Genomic DNA, 25,874 nt, shown 5'->3' with positions numbered 1-25,874 from the left:
AAATAAATATATGTCACCTGTAAATATTAATATGATTTAAATAGAAATGTGACACTACCAGCCAAGCTACCTGGAATTTTGTAAATAGTCATGTGTCATTTGTGACTATTAATATGATTCATATGCTTGTCTTACAAATGTAACAGAACTATATGTTATGTATATATTTAACTACTGGTGCAGAAGTGTGCATTGAACTGTATGTTATGTACTAAGATTCAAGAATGTAACAACAGTGTACCTTACTGGAAAAGAACAGAAATGTATATAAATTATATACCTGTGCAAATGTATGTTCTAATAGTAGAAGCTGGAACATACAGAGTTAAGTTGCAAACCTTCAAGAAAATAAGTTGAAACTTGAAGAGCTTTACAATGTGCTATAAAAGTTAGTTAATGCAGCAAGACAACAGGATGTCTAGAGCTAGAAGTTTCTTTATATTGTTTTGGAGAGAAGTAATTACTGGTTCTAAAATGTAAACGTATTTAATTGTTTTACAACTTCCAGTTCTGAGCAAACATCTGAGAAATATATATTTTTCACAGAGAAATGTTAAATTTTGTTAAGTTTCTGTTAGCCTGGGAACTGAAGGCAGGTGTCAAAGAGTGATGTCATCTAGGCTAACCCAGCAATAATATTTTGATATTAATTTGGGAACACTCTCAGAGTCTGGGCATTTTGTATCTTGTCTTAAACCTAGAAACATTCATTCAATACTTCTGCCTGTGTGTTGCTCTGTATTTTAGAGATAGATAGAAATATATTAAAGATCAGTTTAGATGTTTTCTGTATTCATCTGAGACTGTTCTGCAATGTTGTTTTAAAATATTTCCTGTGATTCTGAACTCTGTAGTTACTGTGTTGTTTGAGTATTGTTTTGATCTTTTATTATTTATTATTAAATATATTTAGCCTTTTAATTGTGTCTGCTTTGTTTAGAGATATTTAAGCTCTTAGAGTACTTGCATATGCATTTGGTGACACTGTACAGGCCACTCTTAATTAGCCTTGCAAGCCTTGGTCACACTTACCATTTGGATAATAGTAACATTACACAGTAGGATTGGTCACCTTTTATAAGGGCCTTTATAGTAGCTGATATGTAAGGGTGGCTGGTGACAGCTGGTACTACCTTACAGTCTGGACATAGCTAGTAAACCTGTGCCAGCCTTTCCCAGGTGTGTGTGTGTGTGTGTGTGTGTGTGTGTGTGTGTGTGTGTGTGTGTGTGTGTGTGTGTGTGTGTGTGTGTGCGTGTGTATGTGTGTGTTGGCATATCAATCAAATCTCAAAGCATATGTGTGTCAGCTACTTGGACAGGGACACAAAGCACTGGTTGGACAGAGAAGGTGCTGGAGGTCTTAACTTGGCCACTCAGCTGAGATCTTAACCCTATAGCTGTGCAAGTGGGGAGTCTTATTGGGGATCTGGAGAAAGAGAGAGAGAGAGAAACCAGCCCCAGACAGACTGTGATCTCTGTGTGCTCTTAAGGGAATTTGTACTTTACTGTGTGTCTACTTGTCATCCTCCCAATGTATACATCCCTCACTGGTGCTAGTGGTGAGGATTGAGGCTCCTTGATTACTGGGCCAGTGCAGGGGCATCGCACATGGCTTTTACTTTCTGTTTACCTGCCAATATAGCTCCCTTTGTTTTCCTAACCTATGATGAAACAGTTTCCTTAAAGACATTATTCACTTAAGACCACCCAGCGGGGACCATGTACCCTTCTGTGATATCAACTTTATACTGGAGAAACTCACTTTACCCACCTTTGAGTCTGCTGCTTCTTCAAACATTAAATTCTTACTGTGGATAATAGCTTTTCTAGTAGCCATCACCTCAGCTCACAGAATCTCTGTGTTATGTGCACTAATGTGTAAAGAACCTTCCTCGGGTTTCACCTATACAATGGAACTAACCCGGCATTCATGCTCAAGGTGGTAAAAAAGTTCTCCCTAAATCAGAAAATCTAACTCTTTGCCTTTGTCCTAAACCCACAGAACAAAGTTGATTGAATGTTGCACTCCCTGGATGTGCACAGACATCTCATGTAATTGACTCTTCATGGCCTTTGCTCCTAACAAATTGGGTAAATCAATTCTGACTGTTCAAACTGTTCCTGGGGCTTAATAAACACTCTATGCTTTCTGTCATAAATAAGATTGCTTGTACATTCACAGCAATTTTTTTTCAGTAGGATGGAAGTAACTAGTCTTAAAAAAGTGAGCTGAAAGGGTAATATGTTGGTTTATAATCAAAACACTGAAAAGAGGAAGGAAAAGTGTGAGTTTGACAAATAGAGTTTGTCAGAAAAACACTTAATCAAAAGCAGGAGCAACCATCAGCAAAGCATTTTATGTGGACCATTCCCCACACTCCTCACACACCCTCTGCATATCTCATCCCATACAGGTCATTCCCCAGACTCCTTGCACACCCTCCACATACCTGATCCCATGCGGGTCATTCCTCACACTCCTCTGACACCCTCCACATACCTCATCCCATGCAGTTCATTTGCAACACCACACTCCGCTGACACCCTCCACATACCTCATCATACCTATTCCCATGTGGGTAATTTCATACACTATTCACTCACCCTCCACATACCTCATCCCATGCAGGTCATTCCCCACACTCCTCGCACACTCGCTGCATATCTCATTCCATACAGATCATTCCCCAGACTCCTTGCACACCCTCCACATACCTGATCCCATGCGGGTCATTCCTCACACTCCTCTTGACACCCTCCACATACCCGATCCCATGCAGGTCATTCCTCACACTCCTCTGACACCTTCCACATACCTCATCATACTTCATCCCATGCGGGTGATTTCCTACACTCCTCACACACTCTCCACATAACTCATCCCATACAGGTCATTCCCCACACTCCTCGCACACCCTCCACATACCTGATCCCATGTGGGTCATTCCCCATGCTCCCCACACACTCTCCATATACCTCATCTCATACGGGTCATTTCCACACTTTTCTTACACCTTCCACATACCACATCCCATGCAGGGGATGCCTCCAATATTCCCTGTATAATATACTCTACTCTCTGGTTGCTATATAACTGGGAAAAAAAAGGTTATTTCCTCAGCAGAGATATTCGGAGACAACAGTTTTCAAAATTTAATGAACTGTACTTTATCCAACTGCTACTTTGTAAAAACAGTTACTCCCATATATGACAATTTAATGTTATTTTATTTTTTGTCTCATATTTTTGGTCTGCCCATTGTAAAATTTTATTTTTTTCTGGCAAATCACTGGTGATTGAAGTGACCAAATAATGATAGACATTTGAATTACTGATTTCATATCCTTCAGAAAATGCAAGCTAACACAAAACCTGTTATTCTAGCAATTTAGTAAACTTGCAAGAGCAATGTTTAAAATCTGTCCCTATTTTTTGCCTTTGTACCTCCCCCCAGCATTATTTTTGGCTTTGCCATCCTGATCTCTTGCACTAAGAGGTTGAAAGGTAATGATACAGGAAAACATAGGCACACACACACACACACACACACACACACACACACACACACACACACACACACACACAATAATTTGAGTAACAATTTCCCCCACAACCCTCATTCTTGTACCTCACGCAATATATTAACACAGAGGATACGACAGAAAGACTAAACATGAAGCTTCAAACTCACAGCAGAGTTGTTTAAATAATATAGTGCGATCTCATAATGTCAGGATATATAGTTTTTGAGTTGTCAGCAGTGAAACATTGATAACCATGCACTTTGTATTTTGAATTTTTTAAATACGGATTTGACAGTGTGCTTGTTAATCATTTGTTATAATACCAGTTTATAAGTCTTCGGACTGCACTAACCGCACAACTAAATGTAAGGCTGCAGTTTCAGTCAGCTATTTTAGAAGCAAGCAAGAAGAATAGTGAACAGTTATGTTGGAAAATACATTCTGACACTTGTAGTCACAAATATGTCCTTAAAATCACTTAGGACATATCTCAAACAGCAATTTATATGAAGGCAGTTAAAAAGACCAAATGATGTAGTAAAGGATCACAGTTGTTTGAAGACTGCTAACAGTTTAAGGCTGTTTGGTAAGGGTTAGGTGTTTCTCTTTGTCAACAGCACTTAAATATAGAGGTAGATGAAGTCTCAGACTGCAACAGTTAACATTAGGTTGATGCAGCTCCAGGAAGTTCTGTGGCTCTTACATTTCATATTTGTAGTTACTGCTACATTTAAATGGTATCATAAAAGTTTCAAAACTTTTATTTAGTTACAAGTCCAGACATCTTCCTAGAAGGTTATGTCAGTTTCTTGAGCAATTTGCATAGCAACTATTATTTTTATTGTTGTTATTATCATTATCATTAACAATATTATTAGCTTCATAGTCATCATCATTTGTTAATCACATGACTGTGCAGATTCAGCGTTTTTTTTTTCTGCCACGACTCTGACCACAACGATAAGGGCAAATAGAACTGCATAGGTAGATAGATAGATAGACAATTCAAGTGCAGCCAATCAACTAGCCTATTTGTGGGATGTGGTTGAAAACTGGAGTACTTCAATAAAACCCACACAGATATGGAGGAATATGCAAACTGTACTTAGAAAGTGACAGAGGGAAGCTCTGAACCCCTGTACTGGAGCTGTGAAGCAGAGATTTTATAAGTCAGTCATCCTACTGCCCCAAACTCTGCATTTGCTGAAAAGTAATGGTATTAAGCAGTGTCAATGTTTCTTCATTATATTCATTCTACTAAACGTTTACCTATATATCTATAGTTGCCTCATCCTTTTAGGTGAGTTTGGTGGAAAACTAAACTGGTGTGTTGTAAATAAGTATGCAGATGTATATTTCTTTAAATATATTTTTTTTTATTATAGGGGAAGGTAGAAGCTGAGTTGCAGCTCTTCACAGAAGAGGAAGCAGATAAAAATCCTGTGGGTCTAGGACGTAAAGAACCCGAACCACTGGAAAAGCCAAGGTCTGTTGGGAAATAAAAAAAAAATACTGTCTGCAAATATTTAGAAAATACAAAATTAGCCGAAGTTTATTTAAAGGCAATACTCTAATATTTACTTGTGTTTTGAACATGCACAGTAGTGATGCTAAATTACATTTTTAGACATTACATTTCTATTATTCCATCAGTAAGTAAGAAGCAGTATGTTTTCAAGTTTCCTGTTTAGGAGCTGCATCTTGGTTAAGACTTAGATGCCTGCTAACACTGGTGATGTAGTTATAAAGAGTACAATTTCCAGGACCATTGCCCAATATATGGAGCATACAATTAGCATATCCTATCTGTAGACACTGTATGACAACAATCTGAACATGGAGCTCACAATGAACATATCCTGTCTATAGACATTGAATGACAACAGTATTAATGTGGAGCTCACAATGAACATATCCTTTCTATAGACATTGAATGATTTATTTGAGATCTATACTTTTATGTAAAGTTTGTATTCCATACCATAGTAATAGTAATAATAAGCCTCTGGCACATAATTTTTTTACTGAAACTTATAATCATGCAAAAACATGTCAAATTTCTAATATAGATATATTGTAGCTCGTTATCAGTTGATAGCAAAAAATATTTTTAAATGAAATACAGATCATAAAATTTAACAATATCCCATTTCTAGGTATAGTAATTTTGATATGGTTTTGATCACAGTTGATAGAAGAATGAACAGAAATATCATTATTTATGCTCGGATGACACTTCACCAGTGAAAACCTTTCTCCCTTTCTCACAGTCATTTGAACTTCACATTTAAGTAAGCATCAGGATTTGGCTGACCCAACTATATGCTTACCATCTAAATGTACATAAAATTCCATGCGGGAGGCATTGCTCATTCGGCAGTAAGACCCATGACAGCGACATTACTCTATAGCTACATTTAAGCAATAGTAATTTCAGAATGCCTTGTGGTGTAAAAGGATAAAGCCCCAACTATGACTCAAGTGACAATTTCAGTTAGTGCATTGGGCAGCTGATGGTGCTGGCAGGGGGGATGTGCATGCCTTTTTTTGCGGAGGAGGGCTATGAATGGTGGAAGAGTAAAAGCCTTCAAGACTTTGGACACGGGCTGGTCTAGAACCTGCTTGGAGGTATCAATGCTCTTCAGCTCAGAATACAGACACCCCAATTGCCATGCCTGATAGCATCAAGTTACTTCAAAAATTATGCCATCACACAGGTTAGGGCAGGGCTAAACCAGCAAGAAAAGTAATCACCTCCGCAAAGCGGCTACTGGGGCTTTACAGTCTTCCCTCTCTAAGCTCCCTTCACCAGTGAAGGGGGCACTAGTTTCACTGGCCTGTGGATTATCCATTGAATGCTACATGAGGCTGGGGAAAGGTTTGTGGGGCACCCATGAGCTGGAAAGTGGAAAATGAAACACTAAGCTAGTAAATGCTTGGAACTGTTAAAAAATAGTCATTCCAGATAGTATATTTTCTGTCTTAGGGATAAGACATGATTCCAGGTCAGAGATTTACAACAGAGTGTTACATTACTCTGGAGTGTCTCAGCTTAGAGTGAAAGCTTGGTGCTACCAGAGAACTAGGTAATGAAGTATGATTGTGTGAGTACATGCCTGTCACTTTAGTGCAGAATAATAAGAGTGCAATCTGCTGATGAGTGTCATTCTGCTGTCCTGGGTTTAATTCCCTCAGATACCATTAGCCTACTTTATGACTTTCAACAAGTCCAATAATCAGATATTACTTCTAGGTCACAGCTTAAAAAGAGAAACATGTGCATCATCGATTTCCCTGTTAACAGATTAATTAAATGTGATATACTGGCACAAGTTCTTGGCAAACACAACATTATGAACTGAAAAATGAGACAGATACCTGGAGAGCACAGCCAACGCAGGACATAATGAGGACATCTCATCTAGACTGGCATTCTTTCTTCCAAACAATCATTTAAACAACAAACTATAATAAAACTATATACAAATTTTACAAAGGCCTCAAGCACTGTATAAAATGTTTTAATGCGACTAATTTGGTGGAGACAAATCTAAATTCAATGACTGAATAAGGGATAAAACTTTTGTCCAGGGGTTGTTAGTCCATTTTCTGGGATATATTCTTGCTTCTTTAACTTTTATTTCCATCAGCGCTACTTCAACCAGGAGGATCTTGAAATCTTGTAAGTTTGGAATGGAGGATGACTTCCATCTTCTTGTAATACATTTTTTGGCTACTGCTAGAATTGTCCAAAGAAGATACTCATTTTTGTTATTCAATACAATAGATTCATTTACATTAAGAAAAATTAATGATTTTGATAATATAAAGGAATAAGTAAAGATGGCTTGGAGAAAATGTTCAACATCATTCCAAAATTTCTTCATGCAAGAACAATCATAAAAGATATGAGACCAATCTGTCTTGCATTTTATAGAGCATCTCCAACACATCTCCTGCTCTGAGGAGCTAAATTTAGCAATCTTACTAGGCATGTAAAAACCTCTATGCAAAAATTTCCATGAGAAAATTTTCCATATTTGTAAGTTAGAGGTTAGTTTAAGAGAATGTAAAATTTTTGATTTATTTGCAGAAGTTAGGGACAATGTGCAGTCTTTAGTGATAAAATCCCAAAACCTCTGATTAGGAGTAGTCTTATAAGTAATAATAATTTTATAAGTTTTTGAAATTAAAATTTTCCAATGGAATTCACCATGAAGTATTTCAGTCATAGGAGTTATGCATTTAGGTGGAGAACTAAAGGAAGTACTCTGTATTGTTCTGCATAAATCTTGAGTAAATGGAAGTAGACTATTTAGAACTAGCCAGTCTGATGATGGTAGATCATATTCTTTGATCAGAGTTTGTGTATCTATGGTAACTAAATCTTTTGTACAATGTAACCAGCATGTAAATTTTTCCCTTTCCCAATAGCTGTGTGTATCTAAACTAATATTATCAAAAAAGTTTTTGTAGCTTTAAAGGGGGATAGAATAGTATTATACTGTATACAGATAGCATTCTGGTATTAGGACAGTTGACTAAAAATCCATCTTGTTGAAAACAAAAAATCAAAGATTCCATCTAACATTTATTTTACTCATTAGGAAATGTGTGGGTACAGAAGATTTACTGCTGGAACAAATGAATTTCTAAAAAGAGTTGTTTGATTTCTGTACCCCCAATTTTTGGTTATCTGGCTTAGTTCAGGAAAGGTGTGATGATAACTTTTTTTAATGTTACCCTATCCAAACTCTAACCCTAACTTGCAAAACCCAGCACATACAGAGTTCCAACACTCAACAACTTTACTTTCAGCATCTCTTGTTGTCTACAAATATGTATTTTATCTAAATTACACACCAGCCCTCACTTGTTTTAAGAACCAAATGTCCAGCATTATTCACCAACTTATTTCCTCTTGTTCTCTCTCTCTCTCCCTCCCTAGCACTTAAATAGATTGTGCAGCTGCCCCTTAGGGTGTTAGAATGTCAGGGCATAGAGTTTTACAATACACCAGATCAACTGTTTTTCCATCCTATGTAAGTGAAGTGAATGTACTTCAAACCCTGCACTCCAGTGAGAACACCTTTGATAACTTTTCTTCTTACTGTATGCTGATGCCTCTTGCACTTCACTAGGAAGGATGCCCAGCGATGCAAAAATCCAGATGTATCCCCTGAGAGATGATCACTGCCCACAAACCATTTAAATTCCACATAGCCCCTAAATGATTTTCTAGTACCCAGAACATTACCTGAACCTGTTCATGTCTGCATCATAGACAGCTGCTCTTCCAATGTTTGCCATTAGCCACAAGAAGCTCATGCCTCATTTTGTTAATTATAATGAAAGTATATACTCATTTTATTTACTTTATGTATATTTTGCTAAGTGGATTGCCCATCTGGGTAACTGCCATTTTGAGAAGATTCCTGTAAAGGAAAGCTGCATATACAGCCTTACACAGAGTACTGTATTAATAGTATGGGAAAGGAGTGTATGGGATCTCTGTTAGGAATCTGAACAGTATTAATGGATTAAGCCACAGAGTGGCAGACTGTTAAGTAAGCTACAGACAGGTCAGGGGATATTTCTGCATGAACTGTGTGAATACAGGTGTGTCTCAGTATAAGGATCCCCAGGGTCATAGTCTCTATCAGATTCATCTGTACTGACATCACAGACATGTAAGACAACTCATCATGTTATCATCTCACATACTGTTGCACTGACGTTTATTTACATGCTAAAGTCAGAGCAGTTGTCACGCAATGCAGCTTTGCCTTGCTCATGTTTGCTGACACATTAATAGTATACACAATTTATGCGCTGTTACTGTTTGATGTAGAGAACATGAAAAGAATCACAGGTAAATAGGTGTTGACAGACGAAGAGAAACCAAATGTTTCATGATGCTTCCTGCACTGTGTACAAACCGTGCTATTGACATTGGTCATGTGACACTTGTTAGTCGTGTTAAGTATCCATTTAAGAAATACAGTAGCAGGACTACAGAAGTAAGCTTCTATTGTAAAAAGTGGTGAGCAACTTTGGACTACAACAGCAGTGAATTTTTTAATTCTTGCAAAATTCTACAGTTATTATAGATCCTTGTCTAGTTAGAATATCACACTAGTCAGCAAAGAGCCAGAAGACAGACATTTCAAGAGTTTTTCAAAGCTAAACGTGACACACTAGTTAATTTTCTGTCCCAGGCAGATGACTATTATGCAAAGCAGTTTTATTTTTCTTGGCATCATTTTCAATTGATTAAAAAAAAAAAAAAAAAAAAAAACGCCCTGGCAATTAACAGAAAAGATTACTGACAGTGCAGAGAATTAAAGCTCTGAGCTGTTAATAAGCTGCCTGCTGTAGTCCAGGCTAAAGTTTACGTTTTTCCATTTCCATTTCCTTATGATGTCACTCTGATCAAGTCACTTAATCACACAGTGCTCCTAAATCACCGGGTCACATCTGAAAAGAAGTACATGTCTAATGCAAATACCCTCCTAACAAATGTTAGATAAAATAGGAGCATTAAAAAACTGGAGCATTTGGGAAGCTACATTGTGTTAGTAAAGAATGGGAGAGGGCAGGCCTAGCTTAGATGTTAGTCAGGTTAGAGGTGCACTAGGAACAAGTTAAACCACGTGATTTGAAACTGATATGAATGTTGAGGTGCTTGCTTGTAAAAGTTAGTGAAATAGACATAGTTCAGAAACATTTGACACTTCACTTGCAATAGCATGCTGTACGCAGATTTATTTTGAATACAATGAAAATAAGTCTCCAGACTATGTATGCATAAAAAAAAAATCAATGAAAGAAGAGTAGAAGGGATACGAGTAACAAGTTAAGTGTGCTAAATTCTAAAAAAACACGTGAATATAAATTATGGGTAAAAAATGTATTTCTGTAGTCAAATGCATGCAGACCTGTTTGGGCCAAATAGCTTAATTGTCTGAACTAGTTGTGTCATATGTTGGGAATAAGAATGAAGGGTTAACCTACAGACTCTTGACCCATGCCAGTTCAGATTCACAAATGGATGCTTATTAAACCTAGCTCACTCTTCTAAAGGGTTGCTGTAGCAATGAATCTACCAAATCAGTACACCCTATGTATATAGATCTCACACCATCCCACATCCAGGTATCATAGGTAAACTCTCCAAGCTAAGTATAAATCCTTACCATATTGTCAGTTATTGGTCCAAATTCTCTTCCTTGTTCCAACCTCTTCCTCTTCTTGCTCCTGCCTATTCTATAACATTATCTTTCTCACCTCTTAACACTAATTCTTCATTTCCTCCTTTCTTCTCCTTCTACAATTTTCATTTCCAAACATGTTTCATAGCTCTCTGCATGATGCTGCTGTTAATTAATGATACTCTATACATTTTGTATATTTGTTGATTACTTGTATACCTCAGTTTACTAAGTTCTTTATGTAATGTGGTCATTTTTCCCAAACTTTCCTGTCTGGGCCTACACTAAAAGAGGGAAGCCTTCTGCCCAGTTGGACTATTTTGGTAAGCAAATGGAATAAATAAATAAATAGTTGGCTCACAAATAAAACACAGGCAATAAATGTGAGAGGCTGTACTTGCTCAAAAAGATCTGTCTCTAGCAGTACACACAAGGATTCATCCCTTTGATCACTCCTTTTTGCTTCTCAGAGATCAAAGCTGATATTAAGGATTTATAGCTGACCAAATTTGCAGACATCTACAGAATTTGTGCCAATGTTAGGTCCCCAGAGGAAAGCATGATCCTCCAAGAGGATCTTCCCCAAACCAATAACTGGTATCAAAACAATGGACTAAAACTAAATACCAAGAAATATATAATCATATCCTTCAGCATGCATGATACCCCTTGTAGCTATCACATTCACAATGCACCCTTGAAAACTGATCCTGCAGTCAGGAATCTGCAAACTTGTGTCAATAGTGAACTGCCTTTGATCACCATATATCCACTATTCTAAAGAAGTTATTTTCCAGCTTTTATCTAAAGAGCTTGTGTCCAGGTCCAGAGACAAAATCATTCCACTGCATTTGGCAGTCCTTAGGGTGATCATTGAATATAGTGTCCCTTTTGGTATGTCCTTGTCCAAATACTTGTTACTATTGCAATGACCACAATGCTTCCTCACTAAGAAAATTAAGGGCCTAAATATATATGTCCTCTGGGGACCTAACAGTGGCACATACCAAAAAAAATCTTTCTAAGCTTGTTTCCTGCCTTTCCTGTAACTAGTTTAGTCCAGATACAGATTTGCTGTAACCAGGACTGTTTGTAAGCTTCTGAGCCCCCCAAGCCTTTCTGTGTTGGAAGGAAGCCTTCTAGCTTATCAGTGGGAGTGGTAAGCACTAGGTAGCCTATCTACCACAATAGTGGTTTCTGGCCCAGAAATTGTAGTTTATTGGCTGTTTGGGCAGTTTTTCCATCTCTTTCAACTTTCTGGTTTAAAAGCCTGCGTTTAGCACACGTTTCCCACCTTTCCTATAACTAGTCTAGTCCAGATACAAATTTGCTGTATCCAGGACTGTTTGTAAGCTTCTGAGCCCCCAAAGCCTTTCTGTGTTGGAAGGAAGCCTTCTAGCTTATCAGTGGGAGTGGTAAGCACTAGGTAGCCTATCTACCACAAGAGTGGTTTCTGGCCCAGAAATTGTAGTTTATTGGCCATTTTGGCAGTTTTTCCATCTCTTTCAATTTTCTGGTTTAAAAGCCTGCGTTTGTGCTTGTTCCCACTTTTCCTGTAACTAGTCTAGTCCAGATACAGACTTGCTGTATCCAGGACTGTTTGTAAGCTTCTGAGCCCCCAAAAGCCTTTCTGTGTTGGAGGGAAAACTTCTAGCGGTAAGCACTAGGTAGCCTATCTACCACAAGAGTGGTTTCTGGTCCAAAAATTGTAGTGTACTGGCTGTTTGGCAGTTTTTCCATCTCTTTCAACTTACTAGTTTAAAAGCCAGCATTTCCACTTGTTTCCCATCTTTCCTGTAACTAGTCTAGCCCATTTACAGATTTGCTGTATCTAGGACAGTTTGTAAGCTTCTGAGCCCCCAAGCCTTTCTGTGTTGGAGGGAAGCCTTCTAGCTTATCAGTGGGAGTGGTAAGCATTAGGTAGCCTGTCTACCACAAGAGTGGTTTCCGGCCCAGAAATTGTAGTTTATTGTCCGTTTGGGCAGTTTTTCCATCTCTTTTAACTTTCTGGTTTAAAAGCCTGCATTTGCGCTTGTTTCCCACCTTTCCTGTAACTAGTCTAATCCAGATACATATTTGCTGTATCCAGGACTGTTTGTAAGCTTCTGAGCCCTCCAAGCCTTTCTGTGTTGGAGGGAAGCATTCTAGCTTATCAGTGGGAGTGGTAAGCACTAGGTTGCCTATCTACCACAAGATCCAGGCACAGATTCTTAGTGTTAGCACTTGAATTTTCTTATTTGTGCTCAGCACTTGTTCAGAACTTGTTGTTAGCACTAAATAAGCTACAAATTACTATAGCACTCAACCTTCCTCTTTACCAAGAGGAAAACAGTTTTTGTACTTACTTTCCTCACTTGCTTATAGAAAAAGAGCTCTTATACTCACTTTCCTCACTTGTCTAGAGGAAAGTAGTTTTTTTATTCAGACATGCCCAAGGGCCAGCTCCCAGTGTTCTTTCCTATCTATCTGATGAATCTGGACATCTTGAGGCAATGTAGCAATTGCCTCATGTACACAGACAACCCTCTCCTCCTACCACCCAACACCACAACCTGTGAGAGATGCACTTATCTAGCCAAACTCGAGGTAAAGCTCTCTCCAACCAAGACTGAACTTGACACTCAAGAGGAGAAGGTAAACACTTGCACACACCACACTCATCACATAGTCCCACTAAACCTACACCACCAAAATCCACACATAGAAACACAAAAACATTCACAGAGGCTCTCAATAATAATCTGGTCAAGCAACAGAGACCTCCAAATCAGAAACACAAGCAACCTCCACCCCCCAACACAACCCAAATAACACATAGCCCACAGACTCAGTATGCCAATAAACCACAGCCCATAAGGCAAACCAACGTACCCAATACACTAGTCATAGGTGACTCTATAGTCAGGTACACTGATGTCCCACTCACCAGGCTAAACAAGGAGAAGGTTACGGTCAGCTGCCTGTTGGGTGTCAGGATCCACCACATAACCCACTCACTCAGGTCACTCCACAACAAGTACAAATATGGCTCTGTCATTGTCCATGTTGGTGTGAGTGACCTGAGATGTACCTCCCTGGACTACATGAAAAGAGACATGGAAGAGCTCTCCGATCTTGTAGCCCAGGCAGGTATAACCCTAGCCCTGAGTAGCATCCTGCCATCACCCAGAATGATACCGCAGTACAAGGACAAAATAATTGACTTCAACAATTGGCTAAGCTTCTGGTGTCATTCTAAGGGGCTCCAGTATTTGTCTGCCTGGAACGACATGGTCAACAGACCACAATGCTTTGCCAGAGATGGCTGGCTCCTGTTGCACCTGGGATTCCGGATACTGGCTAAGGCTTTTGCTGCCCCATAGTGCTTTTTTTAGATAAGGTTCAAATGACAAATTCACCACCATAACTGGAACAGGCAAGCAGAAACTGACGGTAATGCTACTCAATGCTAGAAGTCTAAATTTCAAAATGCACTCACTCGAGGCACTCCTTAAAATGGAGAACATCAATATCTGTGCAGTGACTGAGACCTGGTTCAAGGCTCTAGAGAGCACCCCTGCATTACCAGGCTATAACTCATACCACACATTTCGGCCATCTAACCTGGACCAGAACAAAGGTGGAGGTGTGTCCATGTTCATTAAGGATATCCACACCTTCAGGCTAGTTGCGCAGTATAATGCATCCAAGGTTATCCAAGTGAAACTAACTCTGGGCAAAACTGCAATCCAAATTGTAGCTTGCTACAGATCCCCCACCATGCCCCAGGATTCTCACTCCTCTTTTCTTGATATACTGGAAAATATTAGGGTTCAACTAAACACCCTAATAATGGGTGATTTCAACTACCCCACCATTATTTATTTTTATTTATTTAACATTTATTTTACCAGGATAAGTCCAACTGGACATCATGTGTCCTTTTTCAGTGGGGTCCTGGGGAGAAAAGCTCCAAAGAAATAACAGTGTACATACATGCTTTAGATAACAATAAAAATGGCATATAAGATGAGAAACAATGAAGTACAAAAAACAATTATGTAGAACAATAAGATACTCAGGAGTAGTACCATTATTTACAATATATACAAAAAGTACATTTCAGGTGAGGGTATAGTGTATGCATTAAAGGCTTCAATGGGTCACTTACATATGGAAAAGTGGGTCTTCAAGGGGGGTCTTTGCAGTTGCAGAGAGGGTTAGTATTGAGGTGTAATTTAAGAAGGCCTTTGAAGGTGCCTGTGTGACTTTGTAGCCTGAGTTCAGGTGGGAGGGTGTTCCATGCTTTGGCAACATCATGGGAGAATATGGCCTCTCCAGAACTGTTATTGCATGGATTAATTTCAATCAGGTTTTTGATGCATGAATGTAGCTCCCTTTTAGGGTTGTGAAAGTTTAGCATGTCGGCAAGAGCAGGGCACTTCCCCGGATGGAAGAGAATTTGATGGGCTATGATCAGTTGGTGGTAGCGTAGGAGGTTTGGAAATTCTAACCAGTGCAGTTTAGTTAGGGATATGCAATAGTGGGAATGTGATCTATTACTGGCAGCGAGCCTAGCTATTTTACTGTAGCATGTAGAGAGTTTGTTCAGGTTGGTTTTGTTAATATTGGTGAGAACTGGAGAGATGTAAAGTAGTGTTGATAAGAGATGAGTTCTGGCTATTGATGTTCTAGTCTCAGGGGTTAGGAATAGTTTGCAACAATATAGGCAACCTAGTTTTTTATGAACTTTAGAGATAGTTTGGGATATTTGCTTGTTGTATTTAAGTTGATGATCAATAGCAATGCTTAAGAGATTAGCCTCAGTTACTGGAGTGATGAGGGTGCCATTGGTAGACATGATGGTAAAGGTGGTGTTGCAGTGTTCGGTTGGGTGGAATACTATTAGCTGTGTTTTTTTGGGGTTTAGTATTAGTTGGTAGTTGTTTAGCCAGTTCACTACCTCAGTGAAGGATTCTTGGGCTTTACTTTGAAGTAATTGGATGTTTGTTGCTGAGCAGATTAGGGTATTGTCATCTGCATACTGGACAATGTTTGCTTTAGTGGTAGCTAGGTGGAGATTATTTGTAAATATGTTGAAGAGAAGGGGGCCAAGGATTGAACCTTGTGGGACACCACGTGACGGGGAGTGGGGGGGGGATAAGAAGTTGCCCCATTTGACAGATTGTGACAGGTTGTTTAGGTAACTGTTAAACCATTGTAGAGTGGGGTCTTCAAGGCTGAGTTCTGCTAGACATGTGCAGAGTTTGTTATGGGAAACTGTATCAAATGCCTTGGATAAGTTTAAGAAGGTGGCAGAGACCAGCTTTCAATGGTTCCTGTGCGAGTTTATGGTATTGGAAAAGTTAGTAAGGGCAGTGTTGGTGCTATGGGAAGGTCTGAATCCATGTTGGGTTTTAATTAGAAGGTTGTTGGTTAGCAGGTGGGTAAGGAGTTGGTGGTGGATACATTTTTCTAGAATTTTTGAGAGAGGTGATAGGATTGCAATGGGACAGTAGTTGGAGAGGTCAGTAGATGGACCTCCCTTGTGGAGGGGGATGATATATGAGGTTTTCCATAATGAAGGAATAGTATGCAGGGCGATAGATCTGTTAATAAGTAGGGAGACAGGGTAGGCGATGGCCTTGGATGCAATTTGTAGATATTTAGCTGGAAGACTGTCGGCAGCTAGGGTGGTAGGTTTGAGTTTAGCTAAGAGATTTTGAATGGTAGATGTTGGTACTGGGGTGAGTGTGAAGGGGGTGGAGTTAATCTGTAGTTTAAGGGTTGAGGTTGGGTTGTGGGTAATATTGCATTTACCAGGTTCAGTATTGAAGAGGTAAAGTAGTTATTGAAACTAGAGGCTATATGTGAATCAATACCTTTGATATCTGGGGGAGGTGTGGTGACTTTTCCAGGCTGGAGGATGTTGTTCACTGCAGCCCAGAATTTCTGTGGGTTGTTGTTATGTTTCCTTTGTAGGGAAATACAGTGGTTTATCTTGGTCCAACCATTTTTTTTTGCTTTATTTCTGAGCTCAGCAAAGCTTTGTTCAGTTTCGGGAGTTTTGTATTTTTGCCAAGTTAACCAAGCTTTGTCTCTAGTCTTGAGTAAGATTTTTGTGGCTTTGTTTAACCAGGGAGCAGGGTTACTTCGCAATCTTATTGTTTTCAGTAGGGCTAGTTGGTTTAAAATCCCTAGGAATTTGGCATTAAAGTATTCTACTGCAGTATCCAGGGGAAGGGTTTTTATGGGAGCCCAGTCACAGGATTTTAGGGCTTCTGAGAATTGTACTAGGAAGAAGTTTTTGTGGGAGCAGATTTGTAAGAGAGCGGGGGTGATTGCAGATTTTAGTTTGTGCCAAAGGACAAAGGTTGGGTTATGGTCACTGAGGGAATCGGGTAGTATCCTGGATAGGTGGTCAGTATTGGTCTGGTTAGTCAGGATCCAGTCTAAGGTGGATTCACGTTTGGTGGTTTTGTCAATTCTTGTGGGTGAGTATGAGTTGTACGAAATTATATAGGTTTATGTGATTGGTAGCTATGGGTGAGTGTATGGTGTTCCAGTCTATGTTGACATCACCTAAGAGTACAGTTTCTTGGGACAGGGAATGGGAAGCCCAGTGGAGTATAGATTCTAGTGTCTTAATGTTGTCTCCTGGTGTTATATAAATGCTGAGTAGGTTTAGTTGTTTGTATTGATTTAGTAGGATTTTGGTGAATAGGGTCTCGGCAGTGTTGAAATCTGGGGTTTCTTTTTGAAGTAGCTGAGCTTTTAAATTGGATTTCTAAAGAAGGGCAATGCCACCACCTTTTCTGTGAGGTCTGTCTATTCTTAATATATTGAAACCAGGTGGAGTTATGAAGTTATCTTTAATGTGGGGTTTAAGCCATGTTTCTGTAATCACTATAATATCTGGGTTATATACAGAGATGGTTCCACGTAACTGTGAAAACTACTCATGTACTAACTCCTTCGCTCAATGCTTTCTGAAATTCATAAATTCCAATACCCTGGATCAACTTATCCACACCCCTACCAGGAGCAACAATATCCTAGACCTAGTCATTACCAACACGAGTGACTGGTATTCCACACCTGAAACCAACTCCTCATTGGTCAGATCTGACCATAGGCTAATCACCCTAGATATCTCTGCATCCCACCCACCATTAACGAAACCATGGCAAAAAAATTTTCCAAAGCCAACTTCATGCTTCTTAAGACAGAAGTTGCGAACTTCATGACACCCATACAGATGAGCAATACAGATTCGACTGCTGAATCCTACACAAATGCACTCTATAAGCACTTACATGAGTGCATGGATCGTGCTGTCCCAAACAGAACCAAGGCGCTATCCTCCAAAAAAAGGAAGCCAATCTAGTGGTCCCCTGCCATAAACAAACTCTACAACAGAAGGAAGAAACTGTTGTAAATGAGAGTAAAATCCCATGAGTGGAGGAGCTCCCTGGTCAACCTTAGTAAGAAGCTGAGATCCCTTATAAGATCCTCCAAAGCTAGCTACGAAAACAAAATCACTACTGATTCTAAGGGCAACCACAAAGCATTCTATAGCTATGTCAAGAATCCCAATGGCAATACCCAGATCTGCTCTGAGTTACAGCACAATGGCATGAAAATTACAGAAACAACTGATATTGCCAACATCCTGGCAGATAGGTTCAGTGCTAACTTTACCCCCCCCCCCGCTCACCCGCTAAAGGGCCCATATCAATACAGGAAGAATCCAGAGTCCCTGTAATCATATCTATGCAGGTAAAAGCTGCACTCTCTAAAACCAAAAACACAGCATCCATGGGACCGGACAAGATCCCACGCTGCGTTTTACATGAACTTCAGAACAAACTGGCTCCCACCTAAGTACCATGTTCAGTCATAGTCTCATGTCAGGCTTTGTGCCTACTGAATGGCTCATGGCAACAGTTATCCCAGTCCACAAAGGGGGAGCCACCACTGATCCTGGGAACTATCGCCCTATTAGCCTGACGAGCCTGGTCTGCAAGGCCATGGAAAGTATCATTATGGAACTCATAAACAAAGATATTGGTAACCTCCAAACTCTGGACAACACCCAGTTCGGGTTTGTGAAAGGCAGATCATGCCTTCTGAACCTGATCGACTTCTTTGAGGCAGTCACAAAAGCCGTAGATGAGGGTAAGGTGGTTCACACAGCCTATCTTGACCTCGCCAAGGCTTTCAACACCATTCCCCCATTCTGGAATTATAGCTAAACTCACTTAAACTAGGTATAAATCCCTACGTCACAAGATGGGTTGCCAACTGGCTCATTGACAAAACCCACACTGTAAAAGTTGAAGACTCCAAATCTGACTTCAAACCAGTGACAAGTGGAGTACCACAGGGTTCAGTCCTGGGACCTCTCCTGTTTGGTATCTACTTCTCTGAAGTACAAGCTAACACAGAAGTCCTCTGGCTAACGAAGTTCACAGATGACTGCAAACTAGGAGCTATAGTCGAGTCCTCAAATGATGTGGACATTCTATAGAAGGGCCTAGCTGAGACAGATGCCTGGTGTCAGCGGCATGGCCTCAAGCTCAATGCCAAAAAGTGCACTGTCATCCCCTTTGGTAAAAATTTTGTACCCATGAACTACCACATAAATGACAGCCTACTTAATGCCGAATGTGTGATAAGAGACCTTGGGACCCAGGTGGATAGCAGTCTCTCCTTTGATAATCACATCACCACAGTAGTCAGGAAATCCTTCTATGTGGCTCACCTCATCACAAAAGGGTTCTCATCCAGGAAAAAAGAGATCATTGTTTCCCTCTACTCGGCACTCATTAGACCCATTATAGAGTACAATGCCCCTTTTGGAATGTACCTCACAAGACATCTGCAGTAGCCGGAAAGGCCACAGAAGTATCTCACAAAGAGGATTACTAGCCTCAAAAAGATGCCCTACACTGACTGTCTCAAAAAACTCCAGCTTTACTTTGTAGCATATCGCCTACTCTGAGGAGATCTCTGCCTAACATATAAAGTTATGTTAAACCCAGAGCTGTTGAACATGCTACACCTAAAGAAATCTCAATCCCTCCAAGCTACACGCTCTAGGGACCTAAACCTTGTCACCACAATAAACAGGACATGCTAGTGGGATAGATTCCTGTCCCAGAGACTTCCTGTACTCTGGAACAAGCTACCCATCTATGTCAAGCAAAGTTCCTCATTAACACTCTTCAAGAAAAATCTTGATGGGTGGATGGGAAATAGGAAATACACCCTGGGGATCACTTCTGTGGATCTGCTCAACAGGGGCACAGGAAATTAACATTCTTGTTGGATAGGCTTACTTAGGCCCTTGGGCCGATAGCCTAGTAGCTACCTATGAACCTATCCTAACCATTTCAAAGCTTTGTCAGTTTTCTCTGTACCACAGAGGCTACTGAAAAGCGTCCTCTACCTCATGTATAGATCCTCAACAGACTCTATCCTTTCAGTGTTATTACACCTTCACTGCCCAGTGGTGATATAAGCACTTCACCAGTATGAACAGCAGTGGGCTTAGAGCTGAGCCCTGATGCACATCCACTCCCAATGGGAACCCCTCTGTGAGACTGACCACTGTTCGTACTTGAGTCACAGGGCCCTTATACATAGCTTGCACTAATTCTACCAATATTTCTGGGACTTCAAACCACAACAGGACTGCCCGAATCAGCTTTCTTGGGACATTGTCATGTGCTTTCCCCAAGTCTAGGAATGCCTAGTTAGACTCTTTACTCATCACTAGCTTCTTCACAACTATCTGTCTCATGCAAACATTGGGTCAGTTGTGCTGTATCCTGATCTGAATCTGAACTGCTCATCTCCCGTCTGAATTTCTACTACTCTGCTTTTCTGTTTATCAATCAGTGTCTCCAGAACTTTCATGCAATGTGACAGGAGTTTGATACCTCTGTACTGACCACAGTTGTGGATGCCCCCTTTGTTCTTGTACACTGGCAAGAGCATGCTTATTCTCCTGTCATCTAGGATATGTCTTTCTCTCCACACTGTTATGAATACCCTCAGGAACCATTTCTCCCCTATCTCACCCACCATTTTTATCATATCTGCTGTGTCCTCATCTGAGCCAGCTGCTTTCCCTGATTTCCCTTATTTTGTTGCCTGCTTATGAATACTACCCTCTGACAGAGTTTGGTGATCAACATTAAGTGGCAATTACCTTAGGGGAAAGGTAGGAAACAGAAATATAATATGTAACCCTGCAAGCATACTGATGTAAATATGCTAATCTTAATGCAGATATGAAGCAGTTCCAAGATGTTGCTGCCAGAATAAAGAGAAATGTTTTCTTAACCAAACTATTTTATAGATATTACTGTGACAATTGGGGAGAGATGGGTGAAGGCTGCCAGCCTAGTCAAATAGAATTTGATATATAATTCTGGCATTTGTAAATAAATGTAAAATACAGGCATGTTTCTTGAGTGTAAAAGAATATGGTGAAATGTGGAACTGCAAAATATGTGACAACATTGCACTCTACTGGCCCAGTGAAGCATGTTGTGACCCTTTCATGTTAGAATTTGGCTCCAGTGCATCTGGATGAAGGTTTCATGCCCATTGTTTTAAGGCTAAAGTTTATGACCAGAATTTAGATGTGGAATGTGCTTTATTGCTCTGGGTTCTGTTAGAGTATACATGTGAAATGACTTATATTGTTGTAAGTTTCTGAGCAAGTGTTAGACTGCTAAATAATGCAGTTTGTGGCCTGAGAACTCAGACCAGGTGTTAAGATAATGCAATATGAATACTGGGAAAACCTAAGTGTCAAAAATGATGTAATTTGGGAGGGCCTTAGAGACATGTTTGTTAGTAATGTTTAAATACTATTTCTCACAAGAGACTGGAAGCATTTTGATCTTGGATATCTAACTCAGCGCTCTGCCTAAGCTCACATGTAAGTTTCTAGCACTGTGATTTCTTGTAGGAATAGTTAAAGCTAGAAAAGATTAATTAGGTATTTTTCTTTAAAATCAGACCTGTCCTACTGTATTATTTTAAGTTTCTGTGTGATCTCTGAACTCTTAGATATCACTGTGGTGTAGTAGTTTTGTCTTGTGTTTCAATTATTTATTATTAAATATTTTTAAAACCTTCTACCTTTGTCTGGTTTATGTAGAGATAAATTATGCTTTAGAGTAAATTATATATTTATAGAGTTTAATGTCTAAGCCCTTCCAATAAGCCTTAGACTGAATAGTCATATTACCACTGGATAATAATATTGCACAGTAATAATTGGACACCCTTTTAAGGGCCTTTTAGTAGCTGATATTATTAGGAGGGTGGTGGCACGGATTACTACCTTATGGTCTGGGTAAAGGGGCACAGCTGGAGAATCTGTGTCAGCCTTTCCCAGGAGTGTCTGTGAAGTTGTATAAATACTTATCTCAAAGTGTGTGTGTGTTGTGTCAGCTACTTGGCAGGGACATGAAGCACTGGTTGGACAGAGAGGGTACTGGAGGATCTAGCTTGCTCAGCTAGGCTGAGACCTGGACCCTATAGCTGTGCCAGTGGGGAGTCTTATTGGGGACCTGGTGAGCAAAGGAGCAGCCAGCCCCAGACTGACTGTGATCTCTGTGTGCACTTAAGTGAAATTGTACTTTACTGTGTGTATTACTTATCCTTTTCTCTTCTAGGAGACAACCTCCCTGGTGTTAGTGGTGAGGATTGAGGCTCCTTGATTGCTGGGCCAGGGCACGGTCGTCACAATTACCACATTCTGAACAGATCTATGGTAATTAGTGAATTGACCTGCCCTTCCATTCACTAGTAGAAACAATTGCAGAAAAGTCAGCTTTTCCACTAGAGCAAACATCAATACCTAGTAAACACAGTGCAGAAGTTATTTAAAGACATGAATGTTATCCTTTATTACTTTTATTCAAACTGGATATCAGTATAAATGACACTTGGATGCAAATGCAGTTCCATTGGTGACATTATTTGTGAAGGAAAACATAACATGACAAAATACAGTATCAGTTTTGCAGTCCAGCCATTTGCACATGGCTACATAAAATAGCATAGGTGCAAAACATCCAGCACATGGTCAAAATGATCACAAGCATTAATTTATCTCTTACTGTGAATGGATCATGTTAAAATTGGTTTCTACAGTGACTGATAGTTGCATGCAATCCCATCTTTTTTCCACCATGGTATTTAAAAGGCTAGTTATAAAAACATATAAGTTGCTTCTACAGCAGTCCATTTGCTCAGTACTACCACTGGCCAGCCACATCATGCAACTTAGAACTGCACTTTTATGAGTTCTGTGTAAAAGAAAAGAAAATAAAGGCCACACAATGCTATTTTATTACAAGATTTCCTAGACTACACCATTGATCTGCTTTTATCACAGGATGTATAACTGCTTCAGTGGAGTGAAAACTGCAACAACCCAGAAGCATAAGCCTGCCTTCCTTGAAATAACCCATGACAAGTATAAATGCAGTTGACAAATCAGTAGTCAAATATGTCATTTTATGCTCCATTTCATTTTTAATCCAAGTTTACTGAAGAATGCTTAATGCAAACATACCACTCAATGTAAATATTGAAAATATTTATATTTGCAGTCATTTAAGAACTGTAACAGAGAATGTGCTTTCAGAGTATACTGTCTACCATAAGAAACCTTCAGATTAACACTTCCTGTATTTATAGTGGTTACAAATCAAGATATTTTAAAAAGCATTTCAGAGCTATTTTAATGTTTCGCAAATGAAAATTCAGCAGGCACTGTGGCAAAAGCAGTATTGTTAAGAGTACCAGAATACCACCATTTTTTTTATGTACTGAGAAAAGCAAATTCACCACATTAGAGTTATCCACAGTGGTGGTTTCAGTTGTCAGGATGTTGAATTCCTCACCGATGTCAGAAACTTGGTTCCCTACCTTTGTTTGCACATCCTTGAAATTACTGATATCATAATACTAGGTAAGACTAACTCTCTAATGCAGAAAGTCCCACACGTGTGTGACAATGTTGTACCTGTTATGATATTCAAAACCCTCATTGGCTAATTGTAAATGGCTTTCCTAACAAGTAGCTACCTCTGAAACTCGGTTATATTACAATTTTAATTGCTCATGAACCCTACTATGAACCTAGTGGCCTCTTTCTGAATATGCCTCAAGATAAGTATTCATTTTAGTTGCTGCAAGACACATTACCAAGGATTTATAAGTAAAAATTTAGGGGTTGGACACATACTGGGGGGTTTCCTCCTAATGGATTTAACTCGTAAAGCAAACAACAGCAATCTTCATAAACACTCACTAACTGTTGTATTCCACAATCTGTTCAGATGATTAATGGAAGGTCTAAGGTGATGCATTGTTCAGAATATCCACCTCACTGACTTATCTGGTGTAGTTCTTTGTGCCAGCAGCACTCTTTTTACCACAGATGTTTCAGCATCTCAACTTTTAGATCTTATGGGTATGATAAACTTCTCATGGTTTGAATTTCACCCTAATCCATCCCCTCAGACATTTCTTAATTAATATAAGAATATATTGCAAGATATTCCAAGATCACTGCGTTGCTGCATTAAGGTGAAAAAAGGATGAGGTTAGCATGTTTGTCATCCTTATATATTGTGTAATTTGCTATTGGAACTTTTGAGAGAAGGTTATAAGTTTATGGTCAGACTTCACTGGGGAAGGAGATGCCAGACATAGTACAAGAAGTGGCCATATTTGTAAGAATCAAGTGAAGAATGCTGTGCCTTCTAGTAAGTTTAATTACCAACTTTTCAAGAGAAGTTTTGTTTATTAAGTTTAGAAATGTTTGGGCGTATCCTACATCAAAGGTATAGGGGTCCCAGTTTAATTTAGAGTACTGAGGACTCTTTCATGTCATGAAGAGACAAAGCAGGTGTTCTATAATAAGCTATAGCTGATAACACGTCCTATCCACAGTGATCTGTAGCCCAGTAAGTTCAGTTTGTGAGCACCTCAGGATCTCCTGAAGGTGATATATTTTTGGGCAAACAGCTGCCATTAGGTCTGAAGGTATAAGGGACAGAGCTCAGCTGACACTCTGTGCCACTCCTAATCTTGTTCCCCTCAACACTTAAAGGGCTCAAATGGCTTTAATCTTGGCTTTAATCACATAGCTGCCTGAACATGTTCTCAAATTTGAATATGACTTCACAGATGTAGCTGCCACAACAGTCAGATGCAATCAAAGTCTCGCCATGGAACAGGGAAGAGAGAAATTTAGGTTTACAGAGGGGAGGGGGGGGGGTGGGTGATTTTAGGTTAACAGAGTCGATCTGAAAGTTAATGGTTTGGGGGTGGAGATTTTAGTTTTAGGGAGCATTTGGGAGATTAGAGTTGAGGTGAAGGGAATTTGGGAATTAGGAAGTGACTGAGAGGTAGTGAAAGGTTAGGTTTAGGGAGGGGCATGGGATTTTAAGTGTACAGAGTAATCAGGAGTAGATGAAGGTGGTTATGGTTAGGGAGAGGGATTTTAGGTTTAGGGAGTGATTGGGATGTAGCATAAGGTTAGAGTTTTGGAGGGGAATTTTAGGTTTAGAGAGCAATCAGGCAATTAAGGTTAAGGAGGAGGATTTTAGCGTAAGGTAGTGAGCGGAAGGAATTGGGGGTTAGGGAGTGGAGGGGGATTTTAACTTTATGAACTGATCATGAGTTTTTGTTTAGGGAATGAGAGTTTTTAAGGTTAGAGTCAGGATTCTGGAAGGGATAGTTAGCCGTTGATAACTGTATGGGACAAGAGTTAGTGAGAGTTAGAGCACTTGCCAACAAAAGCAAGTGGCAGCAGGGAAGTGTGCAATGAGATAATGGTATGTGGGCTCTTGTAGTGGATCCAAATGCTAGTATGTCTAAGCCTATCACATACCTTTGGGTATTTTTCACTTGTTCTGTATTTTGCCCTTGGTTTGATAATCACTTTTTGGGACTTTAGATGTCTCTCATGTCTGGGGTACCCCTTATCTTAAACTTAGTCAATGTGGCATTCACATCTCCTTCTTCTGATTAAGCTTAAAGGAGAATTCAATACAGTGAAGTGTACTGTGCCGCCCTGGAACAAGAAGGAATAAAGCTGAAAGTTTATTCTCATGTGATCCA

General features: G+C 39.6%; 1 protein-coding gene across 1 annotated transcript in view; it reads left to right on the top strand.

The window, feature by feature from the left end:
• LOC122797636 (fer-1-like protein 6) overlaps positions 1 to 25,874 on the top strand; it is a 164,050-nt gene that overhangs the window by 47,711 nt on the left and 90,465 nt on the right. The window contains exon 3 of the mRNA XM_044066181.1: positions 4,911 to 5,011. Within this exon, the coding sequence (XP_043922116.1) occupies positions 4,911 to 5,011 (101 nt within the window). The remainder of the gene's footprint in view (positions 1 to 4,910; positions 5,012 to 25,874) is intronic.

The sequence above is a fragment of the Protopterus annectens genome, chromosome 3.part1 (assembly GCF_019279795.1).
Source record: "Protopterus annectens isolate FY-2018-M chromosome 3.part1, PAN1.0, whole genome shotgun sequence".
Lineage (NCBI taxonomy): Eukaryota > Metazoa > Chordata > Ceratodontiformes > Protopteridae > Protopterus > Protopterus annectens.
This window is presented reverse-complemented; position numbering and strand designations above follow the sequence as displayed.